The sequence below is a fragment of the Colias eurytheme genome, chromosome 1, assembly GCF_061535395.1.
Source record: "Colias eurytheme isolate Ceu_HAF_F1 chromosome 1, ilColEury1 Martin Lab GWU primary, whole genome shotgun sequence".
NCBI lineage: Eukaryota > Metazoa > Arthropoda > Insecta > Lepidoptera > Pieridae > Colias > Colias eurytheme.
Window position 1 is genome coordinate 818,720 of NC_142980.1, and position 16,823 is coordinate 835,542.

Consider the following 16,823-nt stretch of genomic DNA (forward strand, 5'->3'; position numbering starts at 1 on the left):
TTTATTGACGACATAGATCTGAGAGAATACATTAGTTTTTATAAATTTGCAAGCAAAGTTTTATATCGAACAAGGCCATGATATCCTTGTACTTGTCGCGCAGAGAGCGCAGAGCCTCCGCCCAGCCGGCGCGTGTGCTCTCTTCGTCTTGCACTTGAATGTGGAGCTGCTTCAGTTCTGAGTGATAGAAAAAAACTTGATAAATAACATATTATTAAGAGCCAACAAAACAAGTGAGAGAATTCAGTTCATTCATTTTTCCTATTATCTAGTGCTGTCGCGCTATGCCTCAAGCCTCCTCCGTAGAGCGCGACAGGGACAACTGCAGCTCGGGCCGAAAATACCAAGGAAAATTACGCATATTCGACGTTCCGTAGTCCCCTGTTTCCTCCCCCAATAGTGGACCGATTTAATTACTTTTTTTCATAATTTAGTAGAGAAAAGTATAGGCTATGTTTTGCTTTTTTATATAATGTTCAAAAATTAGTTTTATGGAAGACGGAACATTAACGGAAAATCTGTCCTATTTCTTACGTTTTGAAAGATTCATATCTTTTTTAATAATTAAGATATGACAAAAGGGAAAACGTAGGGACATGGCTAAAGTTACTATAGATTAATAATAAAAAATATATTGCTCTAGTGGCACAGTCCAGGGAGGAAACAGGGGACTACGTTTGTATGGAAAAACGGTTCTTTTGTTTGCTCTTAAAATATTTTGGTATGAAAGGCGTTGGTGGGTGCCAAGTATAAAGTTTAAAACAAATAAGACCAATAACATATTACTTCAATAATAGTTTATACTGTTTTACAATCACAAATAAGCTTCTGAAGGAAATACCTACCTTTTTATCTGCTAGTCAACTCACAAAAATCCTTACAATACATTAGAACCATTGTAGTGACACAATACGAATTACAATTTGTAGGGCAAGGACAACTGTATACTATTCTTGGAAAAATACCATGATATGTTTACGCAGTCTAAAGAGAACATTTTTTTAAATGATATCAATCTTATGACTAATATTATATAGTAAGTGTACTATTTATTAGTCATATTAAGACTACATTTCTATATGTAGGTACTCGATTTAACATTGACTACCTGCACAACTCAAGACATCTTCAAACAACTTTAATTGCTTTACTCTTGCTTGTATAAGCTATCGGTGCTCCAAGTAAAATATAAATAAATAAACACAAACACACCGTACACGTATGCCCTACTCCTTTCACACGAATAAACTCACTTCTAGCCACCCCACAAGCCACCACAGCCAGGGTATCGTCTAGATCCCTCTCGTCCACGAGGCCGGTGTACAGCAGCCGCACCAACCCCGGCAGCAACTCCACGATGCGGCGTAGTGGGAACAACACGCCGCGCCATTCGTGGATGCTTAGCGTTACTGAATTATAAAATACTAGCTGTGCTCCGCGGTTTTACCCGCAGTGCTCCACTCCTGTTGGTCTTAGCGAGATGATATATAGCCTATAGCCTTCCTCGATAAATGGGCTATCTAACACCGAAAGAATTTTTCAAATCGGACCAGTAGTTCCCGAGATTAGCGCGTACAAACAAACAAACTCTTCAGCTTTATAATATTACTAGCTGGTGCGTTGTGCGCGGGCTGCAAGCAGCCCGCGAGCCCCTTTTGCCCCTGGGTTGAAGCAATAGGGCAGTCATTTGAAAATGCATCAAAATCCCCCGTCAATTTGTTATTATTTGCCAACAGCGATTCCACAGTCAATCGGAAGTGCTTATAAAGTCCCAATTCAAATATTTTCTATTTTGAAATGCTGTCGACCTTCGAGGGTGCGTGGTGCGCGGGCTGCAAGCAGCCCGCGAGCCTCTTTTGCCTCTGGGTTGAAGCAATAGGGCAGTCATTTGAAAATGCATTCGAATTTCCTGTCCATTTGTTACATCTGCTAACAGCGATTCTAAAGTCAGTCGGTAATGCTTATAAATTCTCCATTCAAGTATTTTCCACTTCGGGAGGCTGCCCACCTTTGAGGGTGCGTGGTGCGCGGGCTGCAAGCAGCCCGCGAAGCATCCCAGGGAAGAAATCTTCAGTCAGTTGAAAATGCATAAAAATTCCCCGTCAATTTGTTAATATCTGCTAACAGCGATTCCACAGTCAATCGGAAGTGCTTATAAATTTCCCATTCAAATATTTTCTATTCCGGGGGGCTGTATACCTTCGAGGGTGCGTGGTGCGCGAGCTGCAAGCAGCTCGCGGCTCATCCCAGGACAGAAATCTTCAGTCATTTGAAAATGCATTTGAATTTCCTGTCCATTTGTTACATCTGCTAACAGCGATTCTACAGTCAATCGAAACTGTTTATAAATTACTTATTCAAATATTGGTTAAATTCTTGAAACGTGATCCCCGAATTTCATCATTTTGAGGTGTCTAATCGATAGCGGGCAGTGACTTTTCATAATAAACTGTTAAAGAGTTTACTTAACACGCTCGTCGCTTCGCTCCTCGCTACCTATTTGAATATTTACGCTGGCCTCTGACGTGACTTGCTCGCTTCGCTCGCTTGGCTAGTGCGGTAGTTCAAAAGGAACCTAACTCGCTCGTCGCTTCGCTCCTCGCTACTTCTTTGAGTATTTACGCCGGCCGCTGACGTGACTTGCTCGCTTCGCTCGCTTGGCTAGTGCGGTAGTTCAAAAGTTAACCTAACTGGCTCGTCGCTTCGCTCCTCGCTACTTCTTTGAATATTTACGGCGGCCGCTGACGTGACTTGCTCGCTTCGCTCGCTTGGCTAGTGCGGTAGTTCAAAAGTAACCTAACTCGCTCGTCACTTCGCTCCTCGCTACTTCTTTGAATATTTACGCAGGCCGCTGACGTGACTTGCTCGCTTCGCTCGCTTGGCTAGTGCGGTAGTTCAAAAGTTAACCTAACTCGCTCGTCGCTTCGCTCCTCGCTACTTCTTTGAATATTTACGCCGGCCGCTGACGTGACTTGCTCGCTTCGCTCGCTTGGCTAGTGCAGTAGTTCAAAAGTTTACCTAACTCGCTCGTCGCTTCGCTCATCGCTACTTCTTTGAATATTTACGCCAGCCGCTGCCGTGATTCGCTCGCTTCGCTCGCTTGGCTCGTGCGGTAGTTCAAAAGTTAATAAATATTTTCTACTCCGGGAGGCTGTCGACCTTCGAGGTTGCGCGGTGCGCGGGCAGCAAGCAGCCCGCGGCGCCGTCTTTTGCCGTTGCTATTCAATTACCCTTCCTACTATGGAAATTTCCATACAAAATTTTCGAAAAAAAAAATTTCGCTTTTTACCAAAAATTTTTATATGCCTGGAAGCGTACCAGGTTTTGAAGCATTTTTTACTTCGGCGACCCCGACCTACCTGCCACCGGTTCAGAGAGCCGTTGAATTTCGTGATGTATGGAAAATGGAAACCGAGGGTCGGAGAGAAATTCTGAGTATGCAGTTTTGTAAATCTGGCCGATCAGAGCACAAAAGTCAATTTTCAGACCGATCGTAAAGTAACCGGCGCCACCATCTTGCCTCGAAAAATCGGCCATTTTTGAAAAAAAAATTGCGTCCAATTTGAAATTTCTCCATTGCCCTGGTAGCGCCCCATCTTCCTGATCATTTTTTAGTTCTACACCCCCCACCTATCTGGCGCCGTTTCGGAGAGCCGTCGAATTTCGCGTTGTATGAAACTCGGAAACCAGCGATGGAAACTCAATGATGAGTATGTCAACGTAATGTGAGGCTTGATTAAAGCCCCTGTGCCAAGTTTCAGCGCGATCGGACCAGCGATGGCCGTTTTAGCATTTGTATGGCGGCGGCCATTTTTTCCGCCATTTTGAATTTTTTTCACTATCTGTGGTAATTGCTCGAGGTCTACTACAAGTTTAGTTTGAGCACCCCAGATGTAGCTGATATCGTTTGCGCGGGCCGTTGACCGCCTCCGCGGGCTGTGAGAAAGTTCAAAATTTCGGATTTTTCTGGATATCCTGGGAGCTGGGCGAGTACGAACGCGGTGTGAGTGTGTTTCCGCGATGCGCCACCTCGTCTAAATTTACGTTTTTATGTTTGCGCCAAAAATGGAAAAATTCCAAAATCGAGCGACCCACTATGGCTCCCTGGTAGCGTCCCAGGGTGGTGATCATTTTTAGTTCCGGGACCCCCCACCCAACTCGCACCGTTTCCGCGGGCCGTTGGATTTTCCAATGTATGAAAGTCGGAAACGGGGGCCCGGAGCCACTCGAACGGGGCACCGATCGATTCGCCGGCTCGAACAGAGCACGTGTGCCAAATTTGAGACGTAAGGATTCATAAACGGCGATTTTGGCAAAGTACGGCGGCCATCTTGTTTTCGCGAAAATCCCCATTTTTCCACCACCCCTGGTAATCGCCACCAGTTCCGAGCATTTTTTGTTCAGACACCCCCCCTCCAGGTATCACCGTTTTTGCGCACCTCCAGGGGTCCACTCGGTTTTCGAAGATGATCAAGATCGCTATATTTTTCCGGTGGTCACTGGGAGCACCTATACACGATCACGTCGAAATCCCCCCAACTTTCCCCGTAGTTTCCGAGAAACCCGATGTCAGTGAGTCAGTCAGTGAGTGGTAGTGTAGCTTTATATATATATGATAGCACAGTATTACAATATCTGTAATACTGTGATTATAGTATAGATGAGACTTTGTTAACGTCCGTCGATTAAGGTCGATATAAATACCTAGCTGTTAAATAACACTTGTAAATTATAGGAATAACTAGGAAAAAAAAGCAAAGGCAACTTTTTATAACTGTCACTGGACATTTCTCCAGACGACTTGCTAGACCTTCAAAAATTACTGAATATTTATTCAATACAAATAAACGTTAATTAAACTTTATTATTTTCACGATCTTAGGTAATGATAAACACACTAACGACAAGATACATTTCTACACATACTTAGTGAATTAATTACATGTTGAAGTCGAGTCAGAGAGGTCTATACAGTTCTCACCCAAAGTATCACCATATCTATACGCAACGTGCCGCACAAAGCAGCTGAGGTCGCTAGCGGGCCCCGCGCGGCGCAGCTCGAGCCCGCGCTGCAGGTGCGCCTCGCGGAGCGGCGCGCTCGGCGACAAGAAGCGGCGCACGTTGTCGTACTCGCGGATACGGACTATTTTAAAAGTGTAGTTGATTGATTTTTTGGTTGGGTAATAGATCCCCTATCTCAAGTTTTAACCTCATAATTTAGATTTACGAGGAAATAAGCTACTCGTCTATTATGTCTATAGGTTGTAATGATACCTAATTAGCTGAAAATATCTTTAGGTTTAGGTGTTACTTCAATCATCCAATAGGGGACGTTGGTTGATACGCTGGACTTAATATACATACTATATTTCTCTCTTGTTTTTTTTTTATTTCACACATTAAACAAATTAAAATATAAGCTGCATATTCGCAACGACTCTTCAACATGAATCTGATTATAAGCGTGATATTAACAATATAATAGTAATCGGCTAAAAATTAGGCAAAAGGAGAGACTGACAAAAAGCCATAAGCAGATATAAGTCAGGGCAGGCGATGCTGACCCGGCGCCACACAGTGTCGGGCACGCCGAGCCCGCCCGCGCCGCGCGCCGGGTCCGCTCGTCCCGGGATCTGGTCCTCGCGGCATATCAACTGAATAGCACAATTTACATCAGTGATTTGATTATGCATCCACTACAGCCTGTTTGTTTACTGATTTAGGAAGTAATTGAACAATAAATTTATATACTTACTTATATAAATTTATTTTATAAAAAAATGTCTGAAGTGTTACTTGTTCCCACAAGTAACACCCGATTGGATCGAAGTTGTGTTCGTTTTGAAATAAGTACCTATTATTGGAGGTACCATATAATAATTTAACAAGATTAAGAGGTTAAATGATAAAACAAATAAGTGATGGAATGCTAATGAATGTCGTGACTCGTGAGGAGTTTTCATTATGCTCACCTAGCCCCCTTAGCCAAATTAAAATGAAACATTATTAATTATTATCGCCATGTTAACAAGTTAGCAAATAATAATCAAGCTAAGCTTCTCTGGAGCCGTATGAATAATGAATTTGCCAGTCAGTTCAATTCACGGCGAAATCTGTCTGGAAATAAGATGTCATAATACAGCCCCTGATCTCTTTCTAGATATATACGTAGCCGTATTTCTAAAATTCAAGTAAAACGTTCAACAAATATTGACCGCTGCAATCTCTACTACCCGTAATCGCTTTATAATCTACCTGTAATCTAAAGTGTGGGCGCCGCAAGACGGGCAGCAACGCCATCAGCGCGTAGCCCGTCCCGTCCGCGACGTGCGCGTACTCCAGTGCGAGCAGCCGCAGGTTGCGCAGCTCGGCCAGGCTGCGCAGGAAGCAGCGGCGTGTGTCCGGCCGCGGGATGTGCTTGCCGCTACCTGTATATGGGTGGAGATATATGCCGAAGGAGCCGTTTAGATAAAGCTACAGCCAGTATTTCCAAAAAGGTCATGAGAGGCGTGTCGTTAAAAACAAAAGTTTTTAATTTATTTTATTAAAGAAGCTATTTATATTTTATAATGTCTAACTGAAAGCGTAACGGGCTTTCAACATTTCAAGTAAGTTTGTTTTATAATGACACAACCATTCTATCTCACGAGACCAACATTTCTTTACATACATTGCAAATATGTACTATGAAATATCTCAGGAATTAAGAAAGAAAACGGCCACAAATCGAAAAATCTTTTATTGTAAAACCACAAAATAAAATTTCATATCTCTAAAACTTCTTCCAAAATCAACGGCACTTCATCTGCATTACTTTGTGTTTGAAGTTGCGACGATTTTCCATGAGCGGTCGGCAATATATCAGTTGCTGTGCTGTTTTGTATCTTTTTGTATAGAAAATTGGGTAGATTTCGCCTCGCTTCATCCACCGTTTCCCGGAGACGATCAGCTCCGACCGGGGGACTGTTCATGGTCTCCTCCTGACATTCCCGTACAAGGTCTCTCATCTCGTTGTCTCCGATGGGAGCTATGGCTTGAGAAGCCTTCTCAAGGTGTCTCTTCAAATCATTGTCGATTCGCAGCAACTTTTCTTTGCTGGATTGGGTTCGCCAGGGTCGTTTCGGATCAGGGACGGTTACCACCAAACTTTCCGCTAGTTCTTTTTTTGCTCTGAAACATTGATGTACAAAATCTTTATAAAATAGTTATAAAGATTTTGTACATCAATGTTGATACTATATCTATATAACTTATACAATTTTGTGTAATACATAGGTATTACACAAAATTGTATAAGTCATAAAAATCACAATATTAAGAAATCGATTTTGCTCTAAACTGATTCTTCATGGTCAATTGCAAAATAATTAAGAATGTTATACTCTAGTAAGTCATTACTAAATACAAGCATGCAAGTACCAATATTCTTGTATCTAAACAACTAAATAAAGAATTCACCGTTTACTCTCCGCCAACAGTTCCTTCAATTTCCTTTCATTTTCCTCGAGAAGCTTTTTATCCACCACATAAGGATTTTCATAGACCTGCTCCTCCAAAACTTCTGATTCCACTTCTGAGCCATATTTCTGTTCAAACTCCTTGACCAGACTTGAACATCGCTCTGGTATTCTCATTTCAGGCACCTCTAAATCGTGGAGTAGTTTAGCTAGCTTGGTTTTGTCCTCGTCGGTCGCCATAACATAAATACGTGTTGTCATAGCAACAACAACTTGTTGTCAACAAGGCCATCTTTTTTGATAGGTAGTCTGTGACAACGTGTTTCTGTTCTCCATGGTTCTCCATGGTTAAAGTAGACCATAAGTAGATACTTTTCCATGTATTTTTTTTTACTGTTATATAGAAACGGTCGGAATTCATACTAAAATAAAGATTTTATTTAACGCAAGAGATGACGACCGCATATTATAAAAAAAAAGACGGGTTGCACTCCGGAAGAAGTGAAAACTTGGTTATTAACGTTCAGCATGTTTGATATTTTGGAATGGTATCCGTCTTACGCATGGAATATAAGGGCTAAAAAAAAAATCCGTCTTACGCTTTTTCGATCAGGCCACGTGTCCTGACGCGAGTTTAAGATTTTATTTATACCCAACGCCGCTAAAGAAGTTTTCACTTCAAAAATAATGAATACTAATTACTTTAAAGTTACCAAGATTCTATTATAGGTAGATAGATAATGTATAGCATCAGGAAGTAAATAATCAGCATCGTAAATATAATCAGTAGTTAATACGGTATTAATAATACCCAAGTATTTTTTGCACTAATAGTAGGTACTGGTAGGTACCTACCGGCGTGGCGGGATGTTTTGGGACATTCTAAACATTTATCGTTAAAGGAAGATAAAATCAAGATTTTTTGAACACACAACAAAAAAAGAAAATAAATGAAACAACTCCTCCTTTAAGCTAAGTGTATTTAAATAAAGTAACTTTTATAATTCTTAAATTAGAAATTTCAACATAACACTAAGCAGTTCATTCTTGAACACCTGAACAACATTTCTGCATCACTTGAACTATTTACACCATTTACCATATATTTTAGAGAGGTGTATTATTCAAAAAGGTATTCACACTGAGGGTGGTCACATTTGTAAAGTGCGAGACCATCCCTCCAAAGTACACCCCCAGGGTACCCAGGAGCGCTGCGCAGGGCAACACAATACAGAACAATTTGGCACAAGGCAGCATTAACAGTAACAGTGGTCCACACAGTATCATTGTATGTTTTTTATTTCTTTATTTATTTTGCGTATTTTTATTTTACTTTCAAATTTTGAAGTGACGCTGTCATGAGTTGCACATTTTGTGAGAAAATAAGGCGAAGTTTTTATATAAATAACCGGTGATAAAGTATATTTATATTTATTGAGGCACAGTATTGAGGCGATTTTTTATTTAAAGAATACTAGGTACATTTATAGTAAGTTTATGTGTACCTTAGTATGCTAAATTTCAACTGTGTAGTGTGTGCTAAATTTCATTTTCCCGTAAATATTCGCTCCACAAGCGTTCAAAACTTAAAAATAACAACATAGCCTTTCTCCTCACCCGTGATATAGCTATAGTTGATTATCAGCGGGTTCTCATTGGGCAGCACGAACCGCCAGAGGAACAGGTACTTCAGGGAGTTGGAGGTGAAGCAGGCGAGCTGCTGGATCAGACGCACGCCCTCCAGCCTGCTGCAGCAGAGGTTCTCCAGGGAAACTAGCTCCAGGTCGTCTTGGAAACTGGGTGGATTAAACGCTAATACATGCGCTGTATAGCGAGTCGGCTCGACTGCTGGTATGTAAACCACTGCTGCAAACTGTCTGCTTCATTGATAGTACTGTAGCAGTGGAGTGCATTCCTAGTAGTCATAATGATTTTTATTAAATTTTATTAATCTTACTAACCTAATTTTTAAGTTATCAATTGTTACTAACAAAATGAGTCCTGATGCTTGAATTAATAAATAAATTATTATTATTATGTGAATTTTACTGGCATATGGCATTACTTGTAGATAATTAATAAATTTTTTTACTTCTAAAATAGTTGTTTCATTTTTGTAATATTTCTTGGTTTGTAATTTTGTATCGTAGACCACAGAAATTATGAGAAAATCAATATTAATATTATAAATGCGAAAGTAACTCTGTCTGTCTGTTACTCAATCACGCCTTAACTACTGAACCAATTTGCATGAAATTTGGTATAGAGATATTTTGATACCCGAGAAAGGACATAGGATAGGTTTTATCCCGAAAATCCTACGGGAACAGGTATTTCTTTGAAAACGCGGGCGAAGCCGCGGGCGGAAAGCTAGTGTTATATAAGATTAAATAAACGTTTTAACGAATAACTCTTTAAATTGATCTGATGATAACGAACCAAAGCTTATTTGAGTACCACAGACGAATTAGAGAATCACTGGAAAACTATTGTTATCTATTATACCTGATAATATTCCCTAGAAGTCTGAAAAACGTTTGCCTCTTGAAGCAATCTAGGCGATCTATTTTGATCAGCTGATCGCATAGAATGAGTCTGTTTATTTGTACTTGTTCGGCTTCTAATTTCTAAAACATTCAGAGGAGAATTTAGTAAATAATTAAGCTGTTTCGAAAATTAACTCATATCGTATCATGGTAGATTAATATATTCGACTAACATTGCCCTAAAGTCAGACGTATAAACTTTACGTTAGTTTCTGGTATGATTGTGGGTAAACGATTCTAGCAATAAATGCATAATTTCATACTTTAAGCGTAGTTTCCAAAGACCTATGCAGTTCCCGCATATAGAGAGCTGGTGGCAGTTTCAGGGCTGTATTGGCTTTCCACAAATAACTTCCAAAGCGCGTGGGCATTCTTATGTTTGGGTACTGGTAAGTGAAGAGGACTTTCTCGCAGTGCAGCTCGCCAACGAAGTAACGCTGGACATCATGGATTGACCAGTAACGGGTATCTGTAGACCTACAGATGAATTGGTATAATATCTTTCAAATTTAGGCTTTGAACAATAATGTTCTATTCTTAGATAAATAAAATTTTAAGATATGGAAGGCTGTTGTTGTCTACTGACTAAATGAGTTTTTACTTTTTACGGTTAAATGTTTTAGCCTAAACTGTGTTTATAGGATGTAGTTATATAGATACTAGATATTTAACTCATTCTTGAATGTCTTCATCAATTCTCGTATATGAAGACCATAACCATGTAAACTATAATATGTTAGTTACTGTTATTTATGTTAAAGGACACTTGATCCATATCTTTATATTTCTACATGCTGACCCCGAACGAAACTGGTTTTGTAAAATAATGTCGTAATTTTTATTGTTGCAATTTGCGATGCTGCGCAATTTTTTATACCTACAGCGGTTATAATAATATGTAGTTGGAATAAAAAAATATATATCTATATATATGTCGAGTACTTTATAGTTTATACAATAACTGAAGTTACCGTCTGTCTTTTACTATGCTACAATAGTTATGCTATGTTTATTGAAAACCAAGATAGCACCTTAATATATCATCATCAGGTAAGATACCGTCCGCGCTCTCCACATAATGTAGCCATATATGCTGGTTGGTGGTCCAGTCGTCAACGGCCAATACCCCCGGGCTGGGCCGGTAGTCCCGGGGCCAAAGGTGCCAACGCACCGCCTCCAAGTGACCGATGATCTTTATACATTTACACTCCTCTAGAAGGAGTAATTTTGTATTGAATAGGAAGCAATTGATGGTAAGATTTGATAAGATGTGTGTACAGAAAATATATCGAATTTTACGGGTTTATAAGTGCCATTCTTAAGATAGTATTCATATATTTTAAGTGATTGGATGGATATTAAATAAATACCTATGTAGAACAGCTGTTCTTATTGAAGTAGTAGTGAAATTGTTAATTTCTCGTATGTCCTGTGACCTGTCCTATAAGCGGCATTTGTAGCTTACCTACCTTCCAAATATTTGTTGATTTTTCTATCTTAACATATAAATGCTGCTTGATTTTATTTTGTTTGAGGTACTGTTGTTTACAAGCCAAATTGATTTATTTACATGGGCACATACTAAAAGCTTTAATATGTAATAATTATATTTAAATTACCTTCTGTCATTCTAGTTTATTTTATAAATTCTCATGCAATCATTATATTATTTTTGGAATTATTATTGTAAAATATTTCTAAAACCAATACCGCTGATAAGCGCGGTATTATAATAATTTATTGTTGATCTAACTGACAATAATTGTCATTAATGATTTTTTTTCAAACCAATTGTCTTTGCATTTGCTAGACGTGTTTGCTAGGCTTATGTATAATATATAATTATTGTGTAATTTGTGGTGGGATCTGTGGATGGGATGGAATTATTATTGAATGAAAATCACGACAATAAACATACTTTACTATATTGTGGGTTACATGGGTGTTAGGTACTTTGTTTTATAATGACAATAGTGTAGTAGTGGAAGGATGGTAAATAAAAAGCAATATTTAATCGGAATTTCGTTATATTTGAAAAAATATACAAAGAATATTACAATTAATTTGTTCTGTACAATTTAACATAATTAAACATACTAATAAATGCGTTACGCGATTATTAAACAATATTTACGCGGTAAAAGGACACACGGAGTAAACTCGAGTACATTTTAGTTAAATTATATAAAATTAAAAAGAATATTTACATAATATTATATTACCACCTTACAATTTGTCTCCCGTTCTCTCCAAAACATTTATAATATCTATTTAATTACAATAATTAAATATTAAATAGTTTTACATTGTGCTCAGCACGATTTACGACATAGGTAATATATATTTTAGAAAATTGTGACTTACGAGGCGCATTTTCCGCGCGATCTTAAGTTAAAATAAAACAATAAAATATAATTATTCGTGGTTTACTTCGTGTGTATAATAGATGCCAAAACTGGAAACAAATGTAACCCGTAAATTGGAGATATGAATTTATCAGTTTATATACAAGTAAACGATCATAGCTTACTTTAAAGTCCCCTGGGACTGGACACAGATACTAACAGCTGGACACTACGTACATTTAGTATTAATTGCCCTTTACATCAATACAAACCCGAGTAATGTATCGAATATGTGTAGAAGGTATGTCGAATTTGTATTGACGGTACAGGTAACGTGCATCACATTTAGTCATAATTATGATTATAATATAGACACAGTTCGCAACCAAATTGCAAGCAACGTACGATAAAATGTCAAAATACGATATCTACAGCTCGTCAACTGGGAATGGTCACAAAGAGTGTGTTCTGTTGTCATGATATTTATTATTTCCTAAAAGATTTATGGCCCCAAGTTGACGACCCGTCAGATATCCGACCTAATCTATATATATGGGGACATAAACCTGAATCACAAAAATACAATCCTAAAACTATCGTATTAATGATACAGGATAAAGTCATGCACATACACTCAAGATGGAAACTCACACCTACACGGGTCGTATTTGAGCAATATGTATGAAAATCTTTGTAGGAGTCTAGACGAAAATGCCGCATGACAAGTAAGCATGTCATGCAGAATTACCGTCTACACTCATAAGAGCCTGTTTACTAATGGTTTTATTCAATCAATTCCTTATGGCTAAGTTGTAAGAGTAAACATAAATATACAGCGTGGTATTTATACAATAAATTAGGCGTTCTTTAAGTTTGTATATAGAAGTGGTTTGGTTGAAGTAAGTCCGTGTAGGAACCTCTTTGATACGATTAGTTGTTGCTATAATAAAAATACAAAAAGTAAATACGAAAAATGCGTAATTCATCAGTGCCAGTACAAGTAGCATTGTAACATGCACTTGATGCAAAATGCAAAAATAATTTGACAGTAAGTCATAATAATTGCCCCTTATAAAAATAAATTTATAAAAAAATCAGTTTTCTGTCTCTTTCATAATCAAGCTTGATAAGAAGGAAAGAAACAAAATAGTGATTAATATAGATTAGAAAAGTTCATAAGTAAGGGGCTAAGTTGTATAAAATGTCCTTAAAGTAAAAAATAAATTTCAAAAATTGGATGGCCTTCATCTTAAGTCAATATCGAAACCGCTACACTTGAGGAATTTGGACGCAATTTTATTGTCAACAATCGGAACATTATTCATTCAGTCTTCCGTCCCAAATAATAAATGGATGGTTCACTTTAACACTACCGAAACACAACGGGGCCACTCGTGCTATGAATTCCATTATGTTACTAATAAAAAAGTATATAAAATGATCCGTTCGTCAATTCAGTCACATAGTTAAGGAATGGAATGCTCGAAGGAAAAGCAGATTCAATGAAACGTCAGCGCGCAGTCACTCGAGGTCGACCCACATTCAATATTTATCTAAAACGACTAAATTTCATCTAAAACGATTATATACTTCTACGACACTGATATATAAACTACGTGTACTATTTGCAAATGAACTCGGTAATAGTCACGAAATTCCGTTTTAAATTATAAACATTTCCCATAAAATTTCATCTACGAGTTGCAAAATTTGTATTTATGTATATTTTTATTAAACGATTATCGAATAATTTTCTACAAAGCCTCACTTCTACGAAATAAACGTGTCACAAACGAAATTCATACGGATATTCGAATAAAGTTAAAACTAGTCAGGTCACTTACTCTAACTAAACAGCCTTACTATTTGTTTTGTAGTCTTCACGTCAGCTCTCGATCACTTTTGGCGGTAAAATGGGCTAACTATTTGTTATCTGTGCCGAGCTCTGTGCTTTATGGTAAACGTACAATTGTACAATTCTTCTCATTGTAAATTTTTACTATTCTTGTTGACTTCTCTAAAGTATAAAAGGTAAAAATCTATCATAACAAATATGTGTGATAAAAAAATTATTTTATATTTGCCGCCAAAAATTCAAAATGGATGCGTCACAGCCCAAAACAAAAATCGGAGTGAGATCAGCGCATTGGAGTTCCGCCCGAAATAATAATTTCATATTTTAAATAATACTCGTGGCCGGCACGGGTTTTTTAATTTTTTATCTGTAGCGCAACCTATGATATGAAAAAAGTTAAAATTGGCGCGAAAACACGATCATGATTACGCTATATACAACGTCGAATATGTTTACGCGTACACAGGTCAATAATTTAGAACTGCATGCGAACCTCTTTGGCGGAGAAATTTCTACTAGGAACATAACAGTTGAAATTTGAACTCCAATAAATATAACTCGAATTACTCGTAACCTCTACTGAGAAGCGTTAAAGCGATACGTGTATATTTGGTAAACGTGGGTTACAAGACAATTCGCCTACATTAGTATACTTTTCACAATAGCACCGTCATTCAATTTATCCAATATCCTAACAATCCCTTACCATTGGTCGCTCCCTTCCTCTGTACAGTCAGCTGCAACTACTATACCCTGATCAATTTGTTAAGCCGTTTGGGAAAATCACCAGTTTGAACAGCAGCTACCGTGTATCGAACGCTTAATTGTGTATTCTTTGATTTCAGTTCCAGATCATTGATCAAAGTATAGTTTAAATAGTGTCACATAGCTCAAAACAATGTTAAAATTGCCTCAAAACAATGTTAAAATTGCCACTTTCCGAACCGTCCACATTGTAGTCGACTGTACCCGTCCACTCAAATTGAATGATAATGCGTGTACCGGAGAGCACTACACTACACTACACAGTCACTTTTCCGCTCACTCCGCGCACTAAAAGTCAGTGATGTCGCGGTTGCGCTTCCAGCAGCAAGCGAGCGAAAAGTTGAGGTAATTTCAAGCGGCCGGCTGGATCTGGTGCGGGGGGGCCGGGGGGTGCACGGGGACCCCGGGGAGGGTGGGGGCCGGGGGGTGCGCGGGGGCCCCGGGGTGTGCGGGGACCACGGGGAGTGTGGGGACCACGGGGGGGTGCACGGGGACCGCAGGGTGCGGGGTCAGCAGCGGCTGGGTGGTGAGGTGCGTGGAGTCGCTGCGCTTGGGCGGCGCGGGCGGGGGGCGCTTCTTGATGGGCTTGGGCTCCTCCCGGCGCGGGGCTGTGTCTCTGCCGAACACGTTCTCGTAGAACGGGTCCTCCGCCCCCGAGCCCGCGCCGTAGTGCTCCTGCACCCACATGGACACGCTGGTCTCCTTGTAGTCCTCCGACAGCGGGTACTCGCGGAAGCCAAGCACTTCGTGCGGGGTCGTGGTCGGCTCCAGCTTGCACTTCTGCGCCACTTGCCACTTCTTGCGCATCACCCGCTGCAGGTCCTTCAGGAAGTCTTTGGGCGGGTTGCTGTTGGAATCTGCCAGCTTCTTGGGTGATGTGAGTCTGGTGCTCTCGTTCCGCTTTGGAGGTAGCGGCTTGCGCGGCGATGGCGGTGCGTCTGTGAGATTGAAGGTTATCTTTTTGTTCTTCTTGTCGGAACATGTCGGTAGATCGTCCGCGAAGTTCACTTTCTTCATGGAGCTCGTGCGTTCCTTGCCCGGCTCCATAGGCTTCTTCTGTATGGAGGGGCTGCCGTTGCTCAACTTCTTTGTCTGAAGCTCGACTAGACACGCTCCGTAGGCCACGTTCTGGCCGTAGATGCTCTTATCGGAGTGTAAGGATGAGGTTTTGGAGGCTTCAGAGTGGACGCTGTCCAAAGAGGGCTGTCGCGGGAAGGTCTTGCTCTGTTCCGTTCTGGTCGCGGACCTCTGTCCCGCTCTAGCGGTCTGTTCGATCTGCTGAGCTGTGAGATGGCTGACAATGTCTTGCACTCTTCCTGGATTAGCTTCAATGGTGTGCTCTGGGGGTGGTGGAGGCAGACTGAGCTGGGTCCAGCTGATGTCTTCGATGGGCTCGATGGGGGGCGGTGGGGGTGGTAGAGAATCTAGACTGAGTCTGGAACTGAACATGGCATCTGTGGTGTCTGTTTCTGGGGGCGGTGGGAGGGGCAGGTCTTCCACTGGCTCTTGAGTTTTATCGTAAATGGTGTAGCCGTACAGGGAGGACGCGGTGTCGACGCTGCTGCGGTAGGTGTCCTGTGTGAGTGTGTCGTAGTGCCCGTAGGAAGGGGACTCGCGTACGGGGCTGGATGACTTGATGCTGCCCGTGCTGTATACTGCCGCTTCTTGGGGTTCTGGAAATATAGGTTAATGGTTATTTTGTATGTCTGTAAAACGGTTGCGATTTATTTCATAATCTTTGATTTAAGAAATACTTGTCTATCACACTATCTCAAACAATCACCAGGTCTTTTGGGAATTAAAAAAAAAATCCCACAAAGTTGTTATCAGATCAATAGAAACCGTCCTATACTAT

At 40.1% G+C, this 16,823-nt stretch overlaps 3 protein-coding genes across 5 annotated transcripts in view; all 3 read right to left on the reverse strand.

Moving 5' to 3' along the window:
- Positions 1 to 31: 31 nt before the first annotated feature.
- On the reverse strand, positions 32 to 11,632 carry LOC149910845 (uncharacterized). Its single transcript, XM_090106816.1, has 10 exons — positions 11,623 to 11,632; positions 11,035 to 11,230; positions 10,267 to 10,480; positions 9,963 to 10,084; positions 9,075 to 9,253; positions 6,256 to 6,428; positions 5,522 to 5,654; positions 4,982 to 5,143; positions 1,254 to 1,409; positions 32 to 177 (listed from the first exon to the last, which is right to left on the reverse strand). The coding sequence occupies exons 1-10, from the start codon at positions 11,630 to 11,632 to the stop codon at positions 32 to 34; spliced, it is 1,491 nt and encodes a 496-aa protein (XP_089962942.1).
- On the reverse strand, positions 6,725 to 7,697 carry LOC149910846 (uncharacterized). Its single transcript, XM_090102227.1, has 2 exons — positions 7,459 to 7,697; positions 6,725 to 7,170 (listed from the first exon to the last, which is right to left on the reverse strand). The coding sequence occupies exons 1-2, from the start codon at positions 7,695 to 7,697 to the stop codon at positions 6,765 to 6,767; spliced, it is 645 nt and encodes a 214-aa protein (XP_089958353.1). The 3' UTR covers positions 6,725 to 6,764.
- Positions 11,633 to 15,120: 3,488 nt separating the features above from the next.
- The window catches only part of pico (ras-associated and pleckstrin homology domains-containing protein pico), a 140,596-nt gene continuing 138,893 nt past the window's right edge, over positions 15,121 to 16,823 (reverse strand). For all 3 annotated transcript variants that reach the window (XM_090119794.1, XM_090119785.1, XM_090119781.1), the window contains one exon: positions 15,121 to 16,641. In XM_090119794.1, coding sequence (XP_089975920.1) covers positions 15,320 to 16,641 — 1,322 coding nt within the window. In that variant the 3' untranslated portion in view covers positions 15,121 to 15,319. The remainder of the gene's footprint in view (positions 16,642 to 16,823) is intronic.